This window comes from Pezoporus occidentalis, unplaced genomic scaffold (genome assembly GCF_034315485.1).
Source record: "Pezoporus occidentalis ecotype Australia unplaced genomic scaffold, CSIRO_AGI_Poc_V1 ctg19, whole genome shotgun sequence".
NCBI classification, from domain to species: Eukaryota; Metazoa; Chordata; class Aves; order Psittaciformes; family Psittacidae; genus Pezoporus; species Pezoporus occidentalis.
The window spans coordinates 2170808-2195794 of NW_026913748.1; the positions used below are offsets into that span (position 1 = coordinate 2170808).

The 24987-nt window shown below is 40.0% G+C and overlaps 1 protein-coding gene across 6 annotated transcripts in view; it reads left to right on the forward strand.

Annotated features, from left to right (window-relative positions):
• The window catches only part of KIAA1549 (KIAA1549 ortholog), a 148508-nt gene that overhangs the window by 99544 nt on the left and 23977 nt on the right, over nt 1-24987 (forward strand). For all 6 annotated transcript variants that reach the window (XR_009964348.1, XM_062616385.1, XM_062616389.1 and 3 more), the window contains exons 9-12: nt 3080-3257; nt 5401-5585; nt 20609-20811; nt 24487-24611. Coding sequence is in view for 5 of the 6 variants with exons in the window: in XM_062616385.1 (XP_062472369.1) it covers nt 3080-3257; nt 5401-5585; nt 20609-20811; nt 24487-24611 (691 nt within the window). In the remaining variant the exon portion in view is untranslated. The remainder of the gene's footprint in view (nt 1-3079; nt 3258-5400; nt 5586-20608; nt 20812-24486; nt 24612-24987) is intronic.

Here is a 24987-nt window from a genome sequence, read left to right on the forward strand (position 1 = left end):
GCACAGTGGCTGTGAGCCTCAATTTTATAAACAGACTTAAAACCAGTTCAGATCCAGGGTGCCATTTTCTGTGTTGCAGCAAACTCAGAGTTTAGTTAAAAGGTTCAGTGAATCAATATGACAAGAGATGAAAACTGAAGTACCACTATTGTCACAGTTGTGTTTGTATACGAATCTAGTTTTCTCGTCACCTCAAGAGTACCCTGCTCAGCCATCAGCTTTCCCGGAATAGAAATCAATAACCATCTTCCCTTGAATTTTAAAGTTTATCTGCAGCTTCCCTCAGCATGGTGTGAGCAGTCATGAAATACCGTATATTCAGAACAAATTATTTCAGCTAAAACTTCCCTTAAAATAGTGAGCTTAGTTCGTCAGCACCAGCCTGCACCTCCATCCTTCACTGAATTTATTCACGGTCGTTTCCATGTTCTCTATACTGTGCCAAAATACCTCCAGCTACTTCTTTCTGTCTCTATTGTGACTGTTCTTACCCATTCCTGTTCCTGAGCATAGGGAGTCATCATACACTGTTGTTTTGAATTATGTGTTAAAAATTGTGTTGTTTCAGTTGTGGCAACTTGCACTGGAATCTGTCCTCCTACTCCTCTGCCCTTTCAAAAGGCAGCTATAGAGAAGTTCATTTTTTAACCCGTTCAGCCAGCTTATGAATGTTACCATGAGTGTATAACACACATAAAATTATGGTACTTCTAGGATACTCCACTATGCCATAAAATGTATGGTGGTCCAATTTAAGAATCTTCAAACTGTCTCCAATTCTGTAGCTTTCCTATATACAGAAAGGTTTCATAAAATTAGATGTAAAACCCCTTGCCTTTCACTCCCATGCTGCCGTTCAGCTTCCTCGCTGTCCATATGAGTTAAATGCTGCTCAGGAAGGTACCAGTCCGAACACCCTGTTGCTCTGTGCACTGAGGCCAGGTTGTGGCAAAGGCAGCCCAGCTGAAGCAGAAATACACAGCTGTTAACATTTGCTAACTAATGATGTGTCTGGGTTCTGTGAAACCAGATTCATCCTCACAGCTGCTGAGTATGTATGTTGGAACCTTATGTATTGATACTCTCTTGTTATACCTTCAGGCAGAGATAGCCCCTTAGCTGATAGTATTCAGGATGAGAAGCAGCATTGGTTAATGGGTCCTGCTAGCAGGTCTTGCTGTGTTTCAGAGATCTGCACATTTTCCTGCTCTGTTTGTAGGTTTTCTGTTTCTTACATCGAACGTGACTGACATTCAGCATTACTCCTTGCTTTCAGTTGGTTTGGCCTAGAAGACTTCTTTTTTCTTTTTTTTTTCCTTTTTTTTATTACATACCTTGCTGTTGCCACCCTTGGGAAATGCTTTTTTAGGACATGTTGAGTTGATGTCCCCAAAGACCAGAACATCATCCCTGTTGATCTAGAACATTGCTCTGCTTTCCTTCAACATGAATGTTTTGTTGGAAACTAGGAAAGAAAATAATATAGAACTTTGCTTTTGTAAGCCTCAGAGAGGCAAACATTTGTCTGTCCACTGTGAACACCTATGGGCGGTATTTGAGATTCTAGTTTATTTAGTATGTACTTCATAGTAAAGGATAATTTTGAAGGAAGCAAAATATATTGCTTTATTTGTGGCAGTTCCTTTCAGAGCTCTTCAAACTCTGTTTTACATGATAGAATATCTCCTACTATTTTTTTGGCCTGTTTCTAGATTGAGCTCACCTTTACATGTAAATGGTTAAGCAGAGGAGAGTTATTATATATAAGATTTAATTTTACAGGAATTCAAAAATGTTATGTGATTCTTACATGCAATGTAGATATCTGGTGGTTTTCTACAGGGCTTCCTCATAGCAAGCATTCTTTTGGTTATTAACATCTTTAGAAGTAGGTAGGAAGGATTACTTCCCACAGCATCAAATACATTCCTTCCTGAAGAAAGGTGGATGCCAGGGAGAGCTGTATGGAGGTTGAAGGCAACTGTGTAGGTACTTTTGTTGAGGAAGAGTAAACAGTGGTATTTGAAGCTAACAGAATATTTGCATGTATAGCTGCTTAACACTTGGAAAACCTGAAACAAAGAGGTGTATGCCATGAATAACCAAGCTAAGTCGTCGTAGGTAATTAGAGAAGGGGAAAGTAAAATCACATTAATCTCTTCAACAGCTATGAATTATCAAATGCTAAAGGCCATAGAGGCTTCCAGAGTGGCATGGTGTTTGGAGTGAAAGCAGTTCTCTTCAGTACTGGATCTGTACATTGTTATAAAACAGGGAAAGACAATGGAGACATAAGGTTTACAAAAAAAATTTATTATACAAGGATTGCCTCCAAGGAAATTTTCCTTTCAGTTACCAAATGGATATTTCTGTAGATTTCCCAGGCCCAGGAGCACTTGAATAGTGCTTGAAAAGTGTAAGCACTTGAATAGTGCTTGCATTTGAATAGTGCAATTAGAGACCAATGTATTAACTCCAGCAATGTTGTCTTCCTCTGGAAGACTTCTACTCAAAATCATTTATGCAAATATTAGGCTAAAATATCCTGAATTTTAGTTTAGAAGAAAATTATTACTGTATATTAGCTTTGTCTATCTAAGCTTGCCCAATGTTGGTTTAAGCTTATCTCAGAAGAGAGAACTAGCCTTTGTGTATGTTACCTTTGCTGCATACAGTATTTTGGAGCACTGCACAGGGCGCATCTACCTATCAGACTTCTCTGGATGTTGATACTTTCCAAACTGTACCAGCTCGCAGAAGTTGCATGGTTAGTATTATATCATATTCTTTGCTGTCACAGATAGAAGGGCTTTCTTTAACAGCAATTGTATTTCTAAGGCATAGTGCAAGGTAGAATCTTTTTTATGCACTAGGGGTTGCACACAGTGAGAATTAAGACAGTTATTGATTCAATCTTGGCCAAGCTATTTGTCCCAAATGTCTATTTTTAGATAAGTATCATTAAGGTCCAGGCCCTGTGAAGAGAAGAGGGAGAGAGCATAAGGGCTGAAAGGCCAAACATTTGGGAGCCCAAAATAACTACAACTTAAAATGTAAAAGCTTCCCGATTTCTTTTCAGATTGTGAACGTGTCACGGTTAGTTGGGGTTGATAACCCTGTGGAGCTGATCTATTTTGTGGAGGACCAAGATGGAGAGAGACTCAGTGCTCTGAAGTGCTCAGACCTGATGAACAGGGTTGACATCCAGCGGGCAGCAATCATCCTTGGATACCGCATTGAAGGCACCGTTGCACAGCGTAAGCCCTTTCAAATCCATGCTAATGCCAGCAAAGAGAAACGGGAAGGGTGATGTGGGCTTTGGAGATTGACAGTTGTCAGAGTGCACTGTTGCAGTGTTTTGTTATGGGGATGCTGCAATTTTGACGCTCCTGAGGGAGTAATTTTTATCAGTCTTGCAGTGAGCTATGTGGTGTTGCTTTGCTTCTTGATGACTGCTGAGCCTGGAATTGCAACAGACTCTTTAAGTGCAAGCCTCACTGCATTCACTCAAGTGCTTATGCTAGAAAAAAAACTGTGCTAGCAAGATAGCTTTTTGCCATTCATCTCTCTCTGCTAGACTAGTATTTCTTTACAACTTACCTTGCCCAGGAGCTTGCACAAATCCCATGACTGTGGGACAGGAGGGTGTCAGTGTGAAATGGGTGTTTCCTTTAGCTGAGTAATAATAGGAATGATGTTTAACACAAGACACTACTTTTTTTGTCTGAATTATTGTTTCTGCAAGTGAAAGATGTTGGCTAATGCTAGCTGGGGTGTTTTGAACGACCTAAGCAAAAAAGAAGCAGTTTATTTCCTCCATTGAGTATGGTTGACCTTATTTTTATTTGCTCGTCCATCAGTAATATATAGCTAATGTCATCTTTCAGTAAAGGTAGTATAAAAGGCATGTTTATTTACTAGATACACATCAGAATAAATACGACAGGTAATACAAAGTCATATAGTTACTTTATTCAGGAAGCAAGACAGAAGACCTACTAAAAATTCCATGTTATGATTAGGAAAGAAACTTGGAAGTATTTTAAACAGTAATGGACGTGTATATGATTTGCAAAATACCTTATTGACATGAACATTTAATTATCTTTTCTGTTTTCTGTGCAATATGGAGGCATCAGTTGCATTGTACCAGAGAGTATTTTGCCAGCAGAACAAACATGTCTTTTTTTTTTTTTTTTTAAATTCTCTGCAGAAAGAAAGTGAAGAAAATAGTAATAATTGCACCATCTGGATGTGGTTTTAAATTTTGTCCCTCATTAAAGCAGCAGATTAAAAATGGGTTAGTAGCTCATATACATCTGCTTAATATCTGCTAATGGGCTGTGATATTGGTTAGAGAGAAGTGCAAAAAGTTGTTTATAGTTTATTCTTTACCTTGAAACTTATCTTTGACATGTCATTAGAAAGCCCTTCTAAGAGGCATAGCATCATAGAAATCTTTTAAATGTTTCTTCTTGCTGGAAGAAACTAGATCAAAAAAATGTTATTTTTGTAACAAAATGGAATGTCATAAATGAGCTGTCAGATGTATAAAATATGGGAATTATAATATGTTCCTTTTATCTCTAGGTTTATCATTAGAATGGCTATTATTAAAATGATATATAAAAATAAAATTGCACAGAATAGTCTTTTTAACTTCAAGACATCATTTTAAGAAAGTGCATCACTTTGACTAGTAATGTATTACTGCTGTTGTTTTTAGTCCCACCTATTACCACTATGCAAAATAGAGAAAGTGAAAGCTTTGTTCGTTCTTCCGGTTCACTTTTTACATGTGTGACTGGTTTGATTACAGTTTCCAGTAGTTAAAGTGTAAAATCTGCTGTTTGGGGCTAAAGGATCTCACACACTGACAGTGAAACAGAGGAAGGAAAATAAGTAATAAAAACATGTGGAACTATACACCTTAGGGAAGAGGGTCTTGCTGATTTCAAATTGGCTGTGATTATTAATGGGGAAAGCCACAAAGTATATACCATAGAACTGAAGAGGCAGCTGATAACACCACTGAAAGCAGGAAACAGGCAATAATATTGGAAAATCCTTCTCACCTTTGTTAGTGGCAAGTAATTTTTCTGGACCCGTTTCTCTATGTCAGCTTGGGTTTGGGTTACAGGATGTTGTGGCAGAAGTGTATTTTCACTAGTACTTTAAGCACAGGCCTTCAGAACGTAGGCTGGGACAATCGATCATCTGCTTCCTGAGCGTGACATACCTTAACTTATAGGTGATATGACATTTCCTGTGATGTTCAGCTGGTTTCTGATAAATTTCTCAGCTAGCATTTACAAGCACATAAAAGTACACAACCTTGAAGTGTCCACAGTTTAAAATATATAACCATGTACTATTGCTGTCTTCCTTTTAACTTCACAGCTGTGGAGAAGCTGAAGGAGTCCACCTCAGAGTCACAGAATAGCAACCTATGGATTATTGTTGGTGTGGCAGTCCCAGTTGCTGTGGTGCTTCTGATTGTTATTATTTTATACTGGAAACTTTGTCGAACAGACAAACTGGAGTTTCAACCAGACACGATGAGCAACATTCAGCAGCGACAGAAGGTAAAAGGGGGAGCTGTGCAGAGAGGAGCTTGAGTATTCTGAACATAAATGAATGTGAGAGTCTGTGGAACACCTACCATCCTAAATAGCATGTGGAAACACAGTTTCAGAGCCTTCCAGTTAAAAAAAAAAATAAAAAGGGAAAAAGTCAGGTGATAGTTGAAGTCAAGAATCCCGTAGCCTTGTATTTGTTCTCCTAGGTATATGGTGCTGCATTAGATAGACACATCATTCTGAAATGTGGGCACTGAGGCTGAAAGGAACCTTTCTTTATCACTTCATTTCAAGGCTTTGGCTAGAACTGAGTAAGAGGAAATGGATTAAATGTCGGATCACTGACCTTGCTTTCTGCAGAGGGCTGAATTTTTTTTTGGAGAGCTTCTGCTGAACTGACTTGACAGCTGAACCGCACCATCCGTTATACCTCATGCTGGAACTAGAATTTGGTAGAGCCTATCCATGCTGCTTCGTGTTCTGCCAGGGCCCTTCTGTTGCCATTGTGAGACCTTGTTGCAGGACTAGAACTTTAATTAGTGGATCTGCATGAGAGAACATGGGTGAGTGTGTTGGCCGCAGTGTTGGAGGACTGCATTAGGATGGTGAGAAATTCAGTAGTCTGACTTTTTCCTGCCCAAGACTGTAAATTAAAAAACATGTGAACCAGGATTTTCACAAAGGATGTATTTGGTAAAAAGAATGGAAAAGCTACTAAAGGGTTATAAGTCCTATTTCTCCTTTATACAGCTGAAGAGAACCAGTCTGTGTGTCAGAGGTGCTTATTACTGACTATACCTTCAGAGGCATTATTGAGGACAAAATAATCTGCTTGTGCTAATCCTGTAGAACTGTAGTTATGTTCTTGCACTGTCACCTCATGTTCAGTCATACAGTTTTCTCTGTAACAAGCCTTGTCCGTGCACCATGCTCCCTTTCAAGATAATTAATGATGTGAAAGATGAGAGAAGTGGAAGCGGCTGCACTTCCAAAGCAGTCAGAACAAATCGATGGTAACTTCCACTTGCCTTGTCACTGCAGATTGAGTGTCAGAATCAAGGTCAGCAACAAGTGGTACCCTTTGATGAACTTCACCCCCTGGTACCTTGTTTTATCTGTGCTGTGGTAATATGTAACACAGATTTTGATTGAAGAAGTTTCCCACAGTAGTTTTGTCTAATTTGAGAAGGGTCATACCAAAAAGGCAGGAGAGGATCATTACCCTTGATACGCTCTATCATCACATGCATTTTCAGTACCTCTGTGCTGTCACAAGTTTTTTGTAAGAAAGCAGTTGGGTTGGCTGTAAGGCCAGAAACATCATTCATAGTTTTACTTTCTTTTTGGAAAATGGCTCGGTTGTTTGCTGCTTCCACAGTATTCTTCATCTTAATCATTCATGAGTCAGAAGCCTTGTTTGTATGCAGGTCTCATTTCAGTTTGCCTAGGGAGCCTGTCACTTTGCCTTTAGGGAAGTGTCTGTAAGCAAAGTGGAAAGAACCAGTAAGGACATCTAGTCCAATCCATGTACCCATGGATGGCTCATATTTTAATACTAAATGAGATAAAGCAATAAGAAGTGTCTTAAATTTTTATCAGCACATCGAACAACTGGCAGAATCTACTTCGAAAAACATTTTTCCCCTTTGCCCAAGACACGAAACAAAACTTCTCTGGCTTCCTTAGTAGCCGGCCTTGGGATTTCTTCATGTATTCATAGACTCAGAAGGTGCAGTCATAGAATCAGTGGGTTGGAATTCCAGGTCAGAATCAGGCATATTTAGCAAGCACTGAAGACCCCTAGATGGTCCCAATAGTGTGTGAATGATAAGGGACATTTGGGCTGGTCCTGTCCTTTAAAATTGTTTGTGTTTTTTGTAATTTTTATTACAGTAAATGCAAGGAAGTGTTCAAAGGAGTGGAATCATGTGGTCAAGGATTTAGGTCTGTAAAGCTCAGTTTATAAAGTGGATTCAGGCTTCCTCTTGCTCACCCCACCCACAATTATTTCCATTCCCTCTTTACAGAGCCTGACTTGGGTACCAGTGAAGGCTTGCACTGCATCTGTAAATGGAAGGATATTTAGGTTAAAGATCTGTGCTTTTCTCTTGAAGTCAATATTTCATTGGTAAAAGCCTTAAAGATGTATTTATAGTGCTAGCTTTTCTCACGTCCATTAATCTTTAAAAAAATCTTTTAATGTAAATATAGAAATGGGATGTATAAATATTAAAGTATTTCATTATCATATGCATGGCGCATCAGTACTGGAAATTGAAGACAATTCTCTTCAACCATGTAGTATGTCTGGAATGTGTTTTGCACTTGGGAAATGTGTGTTGGTTGGAAGAACAGAAGCTGAGACACCCCAGGAGGTAGAGGGAGGTGATTCTCTCCCTCTACTCCACTTTTGTGAGACTCCACCTGCAGTCCTGCTTTCAGCTTTGAGACCCCAACATAAGAGTGACATGGACCTGCTTGAGCAAGTCCAGAGGAGGCCACAAAGTGCTCAGAGAGCTGGAGCACTTCCATTGGAGACGGGCTGATAGTGTTGGGCCTGTAGAACCTGGAGAAAAGAAGGCTCCGGGGAATACCTTAAAGGGGCTTTTTAAAGGGCAGGTAGTGACAGGACACAGGGGAATGGCTTTAAACTGAAAGAGGGTAGATCTAGATTAGATACCAGGAAGAAATTCTTCACTATGAGGGTGGTGAGACACTGGCACAGGGTGCCCAGAGAAGCTGTGGCTGCTCCATCCCTGGCAGTGTTCAGGGCCAGGTTGGACTGGGCTTTGAGCAAGTCCTGGTCTAGTAACAGGGGGTTGGAACTGGATGATCTTTCAAGTCCCTTCCAACCCAAACCATTCTATGATTTTCTTGTTCAGATGAAATAGGATATCTTACTACACTGTTGGATCTCCAGAGGTATCACCAGTCTTCTTTTTTTTTTTTTATATGTTTAATTAGCTATTTTAACATAGCAGATTAGTGGGCAGCATAACAATCTGTTCAGAATTCACAGTAGCATCCAATAGCAAATTATGACACCTGTGACATATATTTCTTAGTTGTTTAAGATCCTTAAGCATGCAAGCCTCAGCAACGAAGGCCTGATGAGGGCAGGTTTGGCTTGTGGCGTCCAGTTCAGTGACTTAAAAGCCTGGAACCAGGTTGGTAGTGGGGTGAGAGGAAAGACTATTTGCTTCATGCTGCTGAGGAAACTTTGCCACTAAAAGCCTGGCTCCTTGAAATGTCAAGAGAACTTCTGTAAATGCACAGTAATACAGATTTCATAAGAAATACGTAAGTTTTGCAAGAAATCTTTATTCTCTGTTTAGATTCTCTTACAAATTTGTAGTCTTCTCTTCAGATCAATGCTTTAAAGCCACTACAGATTTTCCTGGATTCTTTAGCCTCGTGTCATTCTAGTACCAACTTTTCTTTCTTAGTTTTTTTCTCTTAATCACTTAATTTTGATTTTAAACTTCTGCTTTTTCCTGATTTTTTTTTTTTGCATGCTATCATAAAATATAAGCTTTCAAGTTTTAATTTTATTATTCTATGTGTAAAGGTTTACTTTTATAGAATAGGTATAGTTTCTGTGTTCTTATGGCCCCATTAAAAGCAAGTCATAAGCTTCATACCCTCGCAATCTATCTTCTGTTTAAGCAAAACAGTACTATTATCTGTTGATACTAAGACTCTGCATACCTTTTGGGTGTTTCCTGGGGGTTTGGCTGCCTGGGTGCACCTCAGTGAGATAAAGATATAGTTGCATTACACAACGATTCAGTCATACTGGCCAGCACATTGTGCCAGCACAGCTAACCTGCTTTGGTCCCTTCTCTGTGTTACTCTCCTTCAGAATATTTGAGTCACAGTCCCTCACTTAGGACAGTAAAAAATAGCGTATTTCCCACTTCAGTGGGCATAGCTGTGTTGAAAAATATTCAGATCCTGTGGTGACAAACCCATGGTAGTACCCAAGATCAGATGTATATTTATGTGCCATATTTATGTGTATATTTATGTGTCCTTGAAGCTGGACTTGAGTCCAGATTTGCTGCTTGTCCCTACCCTCAGGGCCAGATCACTCTTAAAGATCATATAGATAATAACAAAGACAATGATTCTTAAAAGGTGATGACATGGGCAGAGCAGACTCTATTCAACAAAGACCTGTCCCACAGGTTGGATGTACCGTGCTACTCTACCAGTTTCTGTTCTCTCCATCTGCCCACCAAGTTTCATCACAGGATCGGTGTCCTGCAGACAGGATGGCATAGGGGTCTGTCTTAGAAAGGCTCATAATGTGGGGAAAAAAAAACAAAAGATCTTAAGGAGGTTCTGATTAGCGAAGCCATCAGTCTGCTTCAAAGCAGGATTAACATTACCTGAAAAACGTCAGGTTATCTTTCTCATTCTGGAGATTTAATGGAAAATCATGCTTAGATCCGGGTTATTTGGACCCTTTTTTGAAACTAGGAGTTAAGGAAACAGGTCAGAGCAGTGACTTTCTATGCAAGATTCATTGGTCTGTGCAAGGATAATTCTTTTCAAGAGATGGAACTAAGATATTTAAAGGGTACATCAAATATTCATGACTTGTTCTGTAAGCTGTAGCATCCTACTGGAAGTTCACCTTGATGTGATCTGGGTTGTTGCGCTGGATAAAGATGTCTTTGCTTTCCTTTGGAAGTGAACAGATGCATAAGTGGTATTTTTAAATTACAGGATTTTCTCTCTTGCCATTGCCTGTATACACCACAACATTGTCCCAGCTTGATCTTTTCGTGTAAGGAAGCTGTGCTTTTTGTGAGCAATTGAATTTTTGTCATGGTTTATTTTTCTTCTTCATGGAAAAAATGGATAAATGTCTTTAATACCCCAACTATCCTTCTGTTCTGTACTGGGCTACTGATGTTTTTGTGTGAAAACACTGCCAACCCCTTTCATCTTCCCCAGAGAGGAAAAAAAAACCCAAACTAATCTACATGTTATCTCTAATAGAAACAGAGTTTGCAATATTATTTCTTTTTCTGTGGACATCCAGAAATGAAAATGGAATCTGGTTCCCCAGGGATTTCACTTCTCCTGCTGTGTACAAACATTTGGAGAAAAAAGTCAAATCCTACGCTTGGACGTTAAACGTAGTTTCTGGTCTAGACAGTTATGCAAAGCAAGGGTGCCTGCCTTAATATCAAGAATCTCACCTATAAATGCTGGGCATGGTGAAGTCATTGCCTTTGCAGTGCTAACTTGGAGCAGCTTGCTCAGTTCCTAGTTTCGATAAGGGCACACCCTAGTTTTGATAAGGTGGTGAAAGCTACTTCTGCACTCAGAAGTCACTTCTCTCTGGAGCCCTGTGAGCGCTACTGTGGTTCTTAAAGTTTGAACACGTCTCTGGCTCAGTGTCCTTCCTGTGTGTTTGCATGTGGGAAAGGGGGGGTTGGTCAGTCCCCATGAAGTCTTGGACAAAGCACATAGTATCCCATCATCTCCTCAAGCAATAGCATGGATAGTGCCAGAGCTGGAGGACTGCCAGTTTGCACTGTGTGCCAGCAAACCTCAGCTAATATATCATCATCACCTGGGGACTGTTACTTGTGCGCTCTAATCTGTGCTGCTCTGACAGCCAGCCAGACCTCTGTGTGTCATTCAGGGTTGCAGGTAATGAGTTGTGTTCTGCGAGGTGTCTGAGAGAGGCTTGTGTGGATTCCCATTTACCCCCTCCCCAAGCCAGGGATATCCAGTATCCAGTACCTGAATCTCACATGTCAGGTGTAACTTTGCACCTCTGAAGTGAGAGTTTTGCTTATTATTGTGTATTCAGTAGACTACCTCTTAGATGTTCCCAGGATCAAAGAGACCAGCCCTGCTGGAGGCTAATAGTAGTCTTCTGCTCCTGATACAAAGAATTCTTGTGGTGTTTTGACATCCTGTAATGCCTTTGTTCGTCTGTATATTGTCGAAGCAACAGCTCTGCCTTGCAGGATAATTCCAGTCAAAAGAGACTCATGTTACGAAAGGCAGCTGACACCAATCTTATAAAAAAACTACTTGAAAACTGACATGAGTTTCTGCAAGAGATCATGTCTGTGCCTACTGTTTGCATAACAAATATCATTCATTCCTAATAGCAACCTTGACTAGCTATCCAAAATGATGTCTTTTTGGAATCGGCGTACAGGTTCTGCTTCAGAGTCAATGGCTGACTTCTGACAAGGAGCACAGTATTCAATGTCTTAATTACTTCTCAACAATACATTTCTCTGATGACAGTTCCTCTGCAGGAGCTCTTTTGTAGGAATTCTTCTGCAAGGAGGATTAACTATTCACATATTGTAGAAATATAATACCATGCTTGGATATGCCCCTTATACTGGTAGGTATGACAAATAACATGTCTCACTCTGCTTTTTTACGAACATTTCAATAGTTGTCTTGAGATCAGATCAAAAGGCCAGCTAGCCCAGGTGCCAAAAGCAAAAGCCTATTGAAGGGGAGAAGAATAGAGCAAGTACACATGATGCTCTTCCTTGAGTAACTCTTCAGCCTCTAGTTATTTGTGTCTTGCAGACATTCTCTAGAAGTGATGATATTTAGCAGCCCCAAAAAAGATTTCTCTTCCATGAACTTGTCTGGTCCTTCCAAACCCATCTGAGCTTCCAAACCCATTTCCACAGCATGTTATATGAAGAACCACATCATCTTGTTTCATCTTGCTTTTATTCTGCCACCTTTTTGTTTCCTGTGATGCCCCCTAGTCCTTGTATTGGGAGGGATAATGAGTAACTTGTTCCTAGGCACTTGCTTCTTTCCAGTCCTGACTTTACAGATCTCTGTCATATTCCTCATCTCTATCATCTCTTTTTCCATGTGGAGGTGTCCCAGTTTTCTTATCCCTTCTTTTGAACTGGCCTTTGACCAACTGCTAACCTCTGAAAAGGCTGAAGGTTTTCCAGTTCTTTTCCATCCTTTTTGAGGGGGGAGACTATAACCGAATACACTATTCAAAATGTAGGTGACCCATGGATTTACAGAATGACATTTGTATACTGGCTTGTTTTGAACAGGAGTTAAAACAAAAAGAATCCATTTTCAAAATTCAGGTAAACTTTGTACTATTCTGAACACAGTAGGCCACTAAGACTAGATTAATACCGGGAAAGTAAATTCTGTCTTTCCTAACAAAAGGCAATAGATAATTTACTGTAGAACTTAGCTGTTTTGGGAACAAGGAAATGGGCCAATATCAAATCATTGTTGCCTGAGATTTTAACGGTGACGCTCATTTGTTATTTCAGCAAGCAGATTAATTTCTGCAGTATATGTGAATTCACTTGCTTTCTCTGTGCATTAAACCCTTCTTAGGTATATGAATGTGTTGGAGTCACTGAGCCCAATAAAATGCCAGCACAAAAATAAATTAAAATTGCTGACCCATGCTCTATCTTAAAAGTCTGTTAGCACTTTTCTCATTATTTGTGGAGAGGAAGTGTTTCTGACTGTGTTGTGTATTCTTTTGCTTCACAAGTTGAAAAAAGAGTTTCCTTAAGTTATAGTACTACGTCCAGCTCTGGACTCCTCAATACAGGAAAGATACGGACCTGTTGGAGAGAGTCCAGAGCAGGGCCATAAAATTGATCAGAGGGCTGGAGCACCTCTCCTATGAGGAAAGGCTGAGAGAGTTGGGGTTCAGCCTGGAGACCTTACTGTGCCCCTTCAGTACTTAAAAGGGGCTTTATAAGAAGATGCAGACCAACTTTTAGCAGGGCCTGTTGCAATAGGACGGGTGGTAATGATTTTAAACTCAAAGAAGGGAGATTCAGGCTGGATGCGAGGAAAAAAATAATTACAGTGAGGGTGGTAAAACTCTGGCACGGGTTGCCCAGAGAGGTGTGGATGCACCATCCCTGGGGACATTGAAAGCCAGGCTGGAAATGGTTCTGAGCAACGTGATTTAGTTAAAGATGTCCCTGCTCATTGCATGGGGGTTGGACCCCATGATTTTTGAAGGTCTGCTTCTGACACAAACTGTAATTAATTTTTATGTGTCGTGCTACCTCTCTTAGAGGTTGCAGTTTATGTTGGAATTGTGTATGTGGCCTTGGAGGAGTAATTGGTTTTGATGTAACTTACAGACAAATTTCAGTGGAACTAAGACACAGCAGTGACCTGTCTATCCTGTGAAGCTGATCTTTTTCTAACTTTCTCCTGACAGTTCCATCTAGCCAGTGTGAAAAGAAACCTCACCAAACCGTGGTTAAGAAAGTACCCACCCCTGCAGCGTTTCTGTCTTAGAAGGAAGGCTAAAACTCTGATTCAGACACAAAATTCTGCCTGTTACAGCAGTTACCTCAACAGCCTGTGGGCATATATAGACTCAGAGTTATGGGCTTTCAACAACATGATCCCTCTTGTATTTTGTGTAATTTACTGAGCTGTCATGGTAAGATTAGTGTGGCAGGAAGAAATGCACAAAGGAGAAGAAGAGGGATGATGAAAATCCGCAGCAACAGTCTGTCTTAAGAAAATATTTCGGAACAGGTGTCTTGAGAATTTCGGGCTTTATAAAGTTTTGTAAGTTTGGGGGTTTCTTAATTTCTTTTTAATCCTACTCCAGGAGCAAAATTCCTGAGGTGGTATTTTTTGTGGAATTCCTGTTTACTTACTATTTGTATGGTACTGAGCAGTAAACCACAGTTTTGACTTTTCAGAGTAGGAAAGGAGGACCAGAGGCTCTACACTAGCTCGGACTAGTTTCCCACGCAGGCACTGGCTGTACCGTGTGGTACTTTTCACTGGTTGGATTGTGATCTGAGATGGGAAAACGGGCAGCATTTTGTACGTACAACCCCTTTTTTAACTCTCAGCTCTCACAATCCTGCTTCTTTTTGAGATGGGCTTGCTACAGGGGATACAAGCAGTAACGCTGCTGTAATGGGAGGGTGATGACAATCTAGTCAACTGCCATTGCACATACACTTCTTTTTACATATGTAGATGGGGTTATCAAGTGAAGGTATTTAAACTGAATCCGAGACCTTGTTTTGGTGCTTAGAAGCATTTCCTAAACCAGCAGCAGTGAAGGATCCTTCTGCACCTTTCTCAGTAATACTTAGTATTGTTTTTTTAAGGTAGACCAGGAAATAGTATGTTCTTTGGCACTAGTTGGTTGTATCATATCCCATTTCATAGGGAAATTGTGTCAATGGCACAAAGACCTTGAGAATACAAATGGGTCTTTTTTTCGGTACTTTTAGGAGAAGCTATAGAGATGGAGCTCTGCTTCTGTGTGATCTTCTAATAAGCTTTTTTAATCAACAGAGGTGTCTTGTGTCTCTTAACTGAAGATACGTGTTATTGTTATTGAATTGCATGCATGATTTGTATGCATACTTTACAGGCAGTCCCTGGCTATGATCTCAAACGGGTTTATGTTGAAGGAGAACAATGTAAACAGAATACAGAGTATTACAGGTATACTTACGTTCATAAGGAGTAGAAGTGAGATGAGAAGAATGAGCTGAATAGGAAAACAAGACTAAAAAGGTGAACATGACTCAGTACTAATTTATTTGTAGATTGGTAGGTGTTTTAAATATCTCATGGAACAGTCGCTGCAAATAATGTGGATGAATGATCCTTGTGGGAAGAAAAAGGAGGCAACATCTTGGATTAGATAGTAGAAGCATGGTGAAAGAAATGAGTTAAAATAAAGATGACCCTAGCAAACACACTAGCAGCTGCAAATAATCATCCTTTCTGCTGCTTCATGAGAGTAATGCAGTGAATTCACATTGCCCTGTGCTATGGTGCCCTCAGAATACAGAGAAAGGTTTGGTGGTGTGAATCTCAGGCACTCCTTTACAGGGATTCCTGTCCTGTTCATAGATTATTTACCAACACTAAAGTATTTTTGAAATCATATTTAGCTCCTTTGTTTCCTTGGAATTGTATTTTAACAGCCTCTGCTCAATGCATGTAGCTCTACAAGGATCAAGACATGACTGTGGTATAAAATCAATAGCAAATTGTCCTAATACGTTATTCTTTATGTTATGTCCAAATTCAAATGCCATTTGTAGAAACTGCAGGAAGACTACTGAGTCTTCATTCACACATCAAAAAAAAAGTATTTCTTCTGCTTTCAGCTGATACTATTCACTGACCTGTGTGTATGGTATTTGCTTTCTTGAGAAAACAGATTGACGGCGTACCTGGTATGTCTCTGCATCTAGTAGAACAATATACTGGCAACGGTTTCTGCGACTAGAACAGTGCTGAAGCTATGAGCTGCTTTCATGGAATAAGTCTTGGCTCAATTCTGCAAATTGAGCTTTAAATGCCCCCCCCCCCCCTTTTTTTTTTTTTCTATCCAGTATGTAACAATAGAATTAAAGCACTGTCTTGACTTGCCAATTTGAAATCATCTTCCTCTTACATTTCAGCAGGTTCTGCATTTGTATAATAATGCCTTACAAATGCGTTTTTGTGGTAAGCTTCAGAGTATTTTATCTTTTCCCTTTCACAAATATGTGAAGATAAAACAAATGAAAACCTTCTCTAACAACTTTAATTTAAAATAAGAAATCTTTGCAAATACTGTTTTTGTGCAGTCTTAGGTAAAGGCACTTGAGGCTGATAAAAAGAGGCTCAGCTCCTGAACTGGTAGTGGTATCAGCACAAATGTGCTCTTAAAAAGAGATTGTATTATTTCCATGGTGGTGGTTAATTTATGAGTAGCAGATGACTGATCCACACATGCAATTCTGACTGCTTATCCTAGGATGAGCAGAGGTCATCCAATCTGTCACACCATGTAACTTGATATAAAGAAAAGAAAGAACCCAGCAGGTGGCACACAGAAATTCATAAGAAAATGAAGGAGACCCATCTGGAACAATACTTTGTTCCTTCCACTGAGTCTCAGTGATGTGACCATCAAGTCTTACAGGAAGCAGAGTTGTGTTTCAGTATCCTTCAGAATTTTTTCATGAAAAGGTAGATTTTGGTTCATATCGGTTCTCAGTTGTAATGTTGCCGTGATCTAAGAGGTGAGGTATCACAAGTGTAGATTTTTCTTTAAGACTAAGAAGTGGGTTTCTGTCAGTGTTGTTTCTGCAGTGGTAATCATATTGGCATTTCTATTTCTCAAATAGAGGGTATTATTTTTAGTAAGTAATTTCCTCAATATTTTTGTTGAGAACTATCTTTTCATATTGTGAGGTATTATGTTGTACATACATATTTTCACATATTTTTGTCATGTTTTTCATTCATATGCACAAACATGCATATACACATGAATACAGTCGCCTGTAGTCTTCGTATATTGGCTACAGATGGTAGTGCCACCTTAAGCTTTTTTAGCAGGAGGTACGTGGAAATGTCGTTTAGCTGTACAAAGCTCTGCAAGACCTGAATTGTTCAGTTTGAAGTTTTTCATTCAACCTCTCAGTCTCATACTGAACCTTTTTTAACATGAAGAGCTTTATCATTCAGAGAACAAGCTTATGAGAAGACTAGTGCTCTGTCCAAATTTTTTAGAACAGTTTTGGAGAAGGTCTAGTGCATAGGCTCAGCCTTTGGGGATGGAAGGTGGGGAAGGAAAGGAAACAGGACCAGAAGGTTGTTTTGTGTGAGGGAAATGCTTTCGCCTATTCTGTGGGGAATTGCCCGTTTCTGACTCGGTTTTAAACCTGTGGGGAAATATTTGCATGGGATCGACAGAAACTAGGTAGAGGTTTCCCAGTTAAATTCTCATAGGATTACACTTCTTCTGCACATACAAGCTCTGCAGGGCAGTCACTGAAAAGCTGAGACATTTTTTTCTTTGTTACTGTATACAGAGGTTGCTATGAGAGCAGGTGAAGGAATAAGGAGCAATGAGCCTCAGGTTCTTGGATAGTGTAAGCTGGAACTGGCAACTGGCATGCAGAGGAAGGGAAGGGTAGGAGGTCAGGATAGAGAGACTGGTTCTTTCTGGTTAGGAGGAGGTAAGACTAGATGAGGAGTTGACCTGACTACAACTTCAGGATAATAGAGCCACAGGTTCTGTGGTACCTGGGGTGAGTGTTTCTTGAAGTGATGGCCAAGACTTGCCAATCCTGTGTTGCCAGCAGGTGTCCATGAAATCCACTGGCAGAATCTCTGCCACCCTTGCTGCAGATGTGCATAAAAGAATACGGCCTTTCTCTTCTTCCATGCCGTCCTTTCACTACGTGTTTGACAGCTTCTGGATGAAATGAGATGAGTATCCTGGTTCAGCAAATAAATTCTGATATTCTACCCAGCTTTGACTAATAACAGAAGGTTCAGATTATGCCAAGGATCCAGCAGGGTGGGACAAAGCAAGAGGGCTCCTATTGAATCCTAAATTGAATTTAGGATTTTGTAACTCAAGGACTCTGTTGCAATGCAGATGTATGAGAGGATCCAGTTGTGATTGTTCAGACAGTTTTAACTGTGCCATTTCTTATGGTGTGAGTGGTTGTCTTTGCAATACTAACAGTCTTAATTCTGCTTCTGTGTGGTCTGTCTTCAGATAAACATTTGTGCATGCACATGCTGTGGTGTATGTACATGTATACATAAACATATGTTTCTGTAACTGTGCTTAGGCAAAAGGTTATGCTAGACTGGAGCTAGGAATAAGGTTATTCAGAGTTTAAAAGATAAAAAATTTATGGTTTTTGCATATTGCTTTGCTCCCTGGAGGGTTTATGAACCCAGTATGCTAGAATTAACTTGAAGTTATGCTGAAATGCATGCTTCAGACATGCAGCAATCTTAATGAAACCATACTAGAAATTCTAATATTACTAGAATGTTTGTCTCTTCAGTTGTCCTTGCTCACCCTACCTGTCAGACTATTGAAAAAGCAGTAGTAGCTTTGCAGGTCAAGCCAAGAGTGCTTAGGAAAGGGTAGTGCAGCACCTATGTATTTATTTACTTATTCTTGTGTGAAAGAGTTGTGCCCAGCATGTGGTGGAGACCCATCATCTCTGGAGTAAAGGTGACTGGAGGCAATGAAGGGCAAGATAGTGAAATAGAGGAAGTGATCATCAGGGATCAGCAGCAGGGCTGTATAGGCATGAGGGTGGAGTACGAAAGGGGTAGAAGAAGGGAAACCACTGAAGGGGTTCAAAGGAACAATGTCATACACAGGAATATCTTACAAGAGAACAGAAACCGTGTCAAAAACATCAGAGGAGGAGGTGGAGTAACTAAGAGGAGTTTCAGTAATCAGTGTTGCAAGCTGGCATGATAGATCTGACAGTGGAAGTGAAAAGTTCTTCCTCAGAAGTAAAAAAGACATGAGAGAAAAGGAAAAAGACACGGAGTTTTGGGGTGGTTTCAGCAAGATCCCAAACACAGTGTTTCAACTCTGAAGAGGAGGGAGGTTTCAGGGAGAGTTCACTAGGTGGCTATCACTCAAAAAATAGAGAACAGTTACACTTTGACCTGGTCTAGCTCAACAGTGCCTTTTTGAATCAGTGGCTGCAGCCATTTACATAAATTCAATAACTGAGTCACCCATCATGCTGAATTGAAGGGTCTGTTATAAGGCCCAAGAAAATGGAGTATAGTGGAAAACATCCAGATCTGTTCAAATAATAAGCTTACTTGTTTTGTGAGAAATGAACTCCAAAATCTCAACCATTCGTAGCTGTTGGGTTTTACAAGAGAGCTTTTATTGCCATCTACTGGTTTAAACAGGCAGTTTGCTGTACTATGACATCCTTTCGAAGAACCATTTGGAAAATGTTTGCTTACTGAGAAAATATATTGAAGAGATTGTTTCAGAATATTCCTTAGGCAAGCTTATCTTTGGCATGGTATCAGACGAGTCTGTTTGTAGTTAGCTATGTTGGCATGCCAAGCTTTATGAAAGGGTGTTCATTTAAACATCTGAAATCTGACGCACCCATAAATGTACTCCAACATATGATTCACTTTGGAGAAATCAGCTCTAGGAACACACAGAGGGTTTTGTACATGTGCTGTGCAGTGGATATTTGTGCGTGCGCTGTGCAAACTGGGACTGTCAACATTTCTTTCTACTTTCAACTTTCAAACTACATAGAATTGAGCAGGATTGAAGAAAAACTTTCTCTTAATTAGTTCCTCGGAATTTCTTAATTACTTCAAACACCCCCCCCCCCCAAAATCAGCAGGAAAGCTCAAAACTTGGAGGCTTGATGAAATCAAATCTGAATCAACTCACTGACAAGATGAGATTATCTTTATATAAATAGTTATGATAATGAAAGGCTCACATCTGTGTCTTTCTAAAGCAAGATGCCCGTTGAATCTATAATCCTTTAATAAGATCTCTGGGATAAGTGTCTAATTTCTCTAAACTCCAAAGCCTTTAATAAATTTTTCTGTCCATTCAGTATGAAATTCCTCAGAGCTAGGTTTTCGTTCTTTTCTGGAGCTATCTGTGCTGGCAGAAAAGTCACTGCCAGGCTGCAGTATCACTGCTCTGTAGAATGTTTATCTTTCATTATATGAACTAGGTGCTTGTAGAAGCACTCCCAGACTCCTGCAGATTTGGTGAGCTCAAAATGAGGAAGATCATCAGTAACATTACAGAAATTATTTAAACTCACTTCACTCGTTTTGACTGAAAGAAATAGAAAGGTGACCTGGCAGTCGTAATATACAGGCGTCTACAGCCTTGCATCCACTAGTAAACAAAAAGCTCCTTACATAATGATTAAGTCTGAAGAAACAGCTGGAAAGAGATGTAGCAGCAGCAGAAGGCTATTTTTTTAAAGTACATTTGCTGATTTGGAGTTTTAAACTATGTATTATATGCTGAAGTAAGATGACAGAATTGGGGGGGGTGGGGGTGGTGATGACATTATTTTGATTTTCTCTGTAGCTCTCATGTTCATTCCTGAGATTACCATAGCCTGACCATCCTCTTAATGGCCATTGTTTGCAGATCTTAACCAAAGCCTTTGTGTACTCATTGTCACTCATGGTTCCTATTTTTTGTCTTTGTTCTTCTCTCACAGCTACAAGCCCCCAGTGTGAAAGGCTTTGATTTTGCTAAGCAGCATCTGGGCCAGCACAATAAAGATGATGTCTTGATTATCCATGAGCCAGCTCCTTTACCAGGACCTATTAAGGATACTACCCCATCTGAAAATGGAGATGTGCCCAGCCCCAAATCCAAGACTTCCTCAAAGCCTTCAAAGACTGCTCGACACAGAGGGAGGTCAGTTCACAGAGATAAAACAGATTGTAATAGATGACAGTTTCTTAATGGCTGACAATTACTGTATTTTTAGGGCAATTTCAGTGGAAAAATATGTTCCAGAGCTCTGGGACTTGTGTTTGCTAGTGGGCTGTCAGAGTTATACTTCACTACCCATTAGTACAAGGTTATGAGAATTTTGTGTCCGTTTTTCTCTTAAAGGCAACATGCCTAACGAAGAGGGTGTTTAAGGCATTACTAGCTTGGCTGGAGTCCAGTAACTGCTTGTTTAGTGGAAACACCAAGTGTATGTTTCCTGATGCATTCTCTAGCTACTAAGGCAACAGAGGGTTAAAACCAAACGAAAACCATTGACAAATAGCAGTGTGTTTCAGTAATATTAACAGTGATCAATATGTGTATGATAAGTTGGAATTTCCAGAAATAAGCAATATCTCAAAAATTTAGGGAAGATAGAATCATAGAATAGTTAGGGTTGGAAAGGACCTTAAGATCATGTAGTTCCAACCCCCCTGCCATGGGCAGGGACACCTCACACTAAATCATATCACCCAAGGCCTTGTCCAACCTGGTCTTGAACACTGCCAGGGATGGAGCATTCACAACCTCCCTGGGCAACCCATTCCAGTGCCTCACCACCCCAACAGGAAAGAGTTTCCTCCTCATCTAAACTTCCCCTGTTTAAGTTTTAACCCATTACCCGTTGTCCTATCACTACAGTCCCTAATGAAGAGTCCCTCCCCAGCATCCCTATAGGCCCCTTTCAGATACTGGAAGGCTGCTATGAGGTCTCCATGCAGCCTTCTCTTCTCCAGGCTGAACAGCCCCAACTTACTCAGCCTAAATGCAAGAGTGTTTTTACTTGTGGTTATATGGTTGCTGTCATAGCAAACCGACTTTGGTCAGGAAAAGGAGTAATAATTCACAGCTGAGCAAATGAAGAAGTTTGTGGCAGCCTTCAGCAGTCATTTCATACCTTTTCCAATAATCGAATTAAGTGAATGTACCTTGCTGGAAAGGACTCTGTTTGTTGAATAGGCATTGTTAACAGCTATGCAGTAAAGAAAGATCTGTGCATTAAAAAAGGGTAAGTGGGAAGGTAAGTGGTGGGGAAAAAAATGGAGCCCTGAGGAATGCCTTGATGAGTCTCGAACAGCTCCTCACTGCTGAGCTGCTCTGTGTTCCACTTCCCAGTAATCCTTTTTCCCTTCCCGCTCGTATTTTTGTACCCCTTTGTCTTCAGCTCTGTCTCCTCTGTGCTTTTACCTATGTGTTATTGCATGGTGGGAGGACAAAAAGCCCGGAAACAACAACCACAGGCACAAGTTAAATGAGCTTAGAAAGAAACCAGTGATGGTTCTGAATGAGCTGCAGGTCCCTCTGGTACAGATTGCTACTCTGCTTAACCTTCTGTGCTTCCTCTAAAGCCCCAGTTGTCCAAAGATCCTTACTTCATCTTCCCTATGTAGGCTTTGTAAAGGTCAGTTTCCACCTTCCCAGGTGTCTAGCCTGTCTTCTGAATGCCTGTAGGCCTTGCAAGTAGTAGACTACCAGTGGGAAAAAATTAGCTAACTCAATTTTGGTGTAGCTTAAATAAATATAAATCAGAAGGACAGCGTTTCTTCTAAAAAGTTCAAAAGTGGCCTAAGAGATGATACTTAGGGGGAGGGGAAGGCATCTATATTCACATGGACATAAGAAAGAAATTTAAACTTGAGGCTGTTACTGTATTTCATCTGGAATAATTCAGAAAATGAAGCAGGAAAAATTCTCAGAAGCCAACATTTAGTGCCTTCCCTGGAGACAATAAGGAATCATTGGTAAAATTTGGAACAAAGATGTTTCTTCTTTTTAATAGCATCTAAATTCAAATACTTCAAAATGTTTTCGAAAGAGAATTTCCCGCCTCTCCCTCATCATCCCTTAAGAGCAAATTTCCCTTTAGGCCTAACTATGGAGATGTTGCCATCATCTCCCTAGCATGCTGACATGCACATGTCAGCTTGAGATTTAAACCTTTACTCCCTGAGGCAGAAGCTGAAATGTGAAATGATAGCATAGTGTCTTAGGTTGCTTTTAGATGTTTTCTGATTCATGTGGAAATACAAAACTCAGTTCATCACAATGCAGTTCAGGACTGTATGGTGCGTGCCAGGAAATACAGTGGTGATGTGAGTACACATTCTGAATCTGTAAAAACAACAAATAAAAATAATCAAGTTCAGAGAGCACAGCATCTCTAGGCTCCAGCTGAGAGTTGGACCTGCTGTTTTGGGTTGAGGAGGTACAACTGCATATTCCTTAGCACATACAAAGAATGACTGATGTTGACTCAGCACTGTATATGCTCTTATAGTTTGTTTAATGATAATTTAGATAGACTGATGAAAGAGTGTGAAGGAATACAAAGCACAGCGAGGTGAAACAAAGTGAGTAGAAGATGCGGAAATGGAATGCCAGCCTTATACTATGTTGAATCAAAACAGTGGTGGTGGAGACAATAGCTCTGCCCACCCTCTCCACCTTAGAAAGAGGAAAAGATGCAATAATGTAGGTGTGTAAGCTCACTGAGAACCATTTCTCATATTTTCCCTGTTTATTTTGGTTTGGTTTTGTTTTTGTTTTTTTAATCAGAATGTGACCTTTTAGTACTACAGTACTGCAGAAAAGTATGAAATGCAGAGTTCAATTAGCAGTGCATTGCTCAGGGAGGAGAAGAAAGAGCTGAATTGAGAGCATTGCCTGCTGCAAGGAGTGGGTTTAACTTTCAATGAACTTGTCTGGCTAGGTATAGTTATCTCAGTCTGTGTGCTCTAGGCAGGTTGGTGTTTAGCCAACAGCCTCAGTAACTAGTTCAGATTCCATCTAGCCCAAGGAAATCTTGCACTCAACAGCATTAATGCACAGACAAGTGCACGCTTTCAGTGATTAACTCCCTGCAGGGATGGAATACGCATGTTCACATGACAAAATGATCACCAGAGACACTCAGGCTAATCCCATATGAAAAGACAGGCGCTGATGTCAGCTGAACAGTAGTGTATGCCCTATATTTTTGTTATTTCTATGCTATCTGGATAATTTTACATCTGAAGTATTCTGTTGGGGAAAATCACAGTATTTCTTTGTATTTTTGTGTAATTCCCTGCAAAAACTATGAGCACTGAGATTGTAATTTGCAGGTAACAAGTATTTTTAAGAATCTTACGACTGCATGGGATAAATACATAAAATAGCATTTTTTTAGTGGTTCCACATTTAACTAGTCAGGAAAATAATCACATAGACTTGTAGTGTTAGCAAGAGAACACCAAGTTAGCAAGTTTGAATATTAATTACTTGTATGGGTTTCTTATTTCTAAAATAATTCTTTCCTTTCTGAAAAGTAAGCTGCTACTTACAAACACAGAGATTTTTCTTGAAGTGTATTTTAAAGGAAGGATTAGTTAATAATATCACATGTGAATCCTCTTGCAGTCAGTTTTCAAATGCAACAACAGTAGCATTATGGCAATGAATATCTAACTATGATAATTTATTATAAATTTACTTATAAACAGAGGAAAACATTAGCAGTCTTCACAAGATACTTTAGCACAGGATTCTTTTTGTGTGAGAACTGTGCCCTTTGCAAACTTAAGTGTTGGTTTGTTTATTTTTTAATGTTTGTGGCAGGGTTTCACCATCAGATGCTGACTCCACCGCAAGTGAACAATCCAGCGGGAGGGAGACAGGAGAAGAAACTGCAAGACCATCAGCAGTTGCAAACGAGGGCAAACCACGCAGAGCAGTGAAGAAGGGTTTGTTACTGTTATTTTTCTCTTGAAGAATTACTCTGGTGCTGTAACTTTTCTAAATTCATCTTTGGCTGTTAATTTTTCTGGTTTATGTCATGGAAAATTTTCTTCCTCTCCTTTTTGGTTCAGTTTCTTCTGTTGAAACTGAAGAGCTACACATTCCTTCCATTCCAGCAAGCTTTTGAAATGAATGGCTTAGCAGGAACAAATCTTCCCTTTCTCTCCCACATGCCTCCCAGCAAACCTCTTTCCATTTAGGCCTAATTATGGTTCTCCTGGTAGCAATCTTGCAGGCAGTTACATGGGCAGTAGAGGTCACAGCAGGGTTTGATACAGCACGGATATATGTAATTGCAGCTTTCAAAAAAGTGAGATTAAA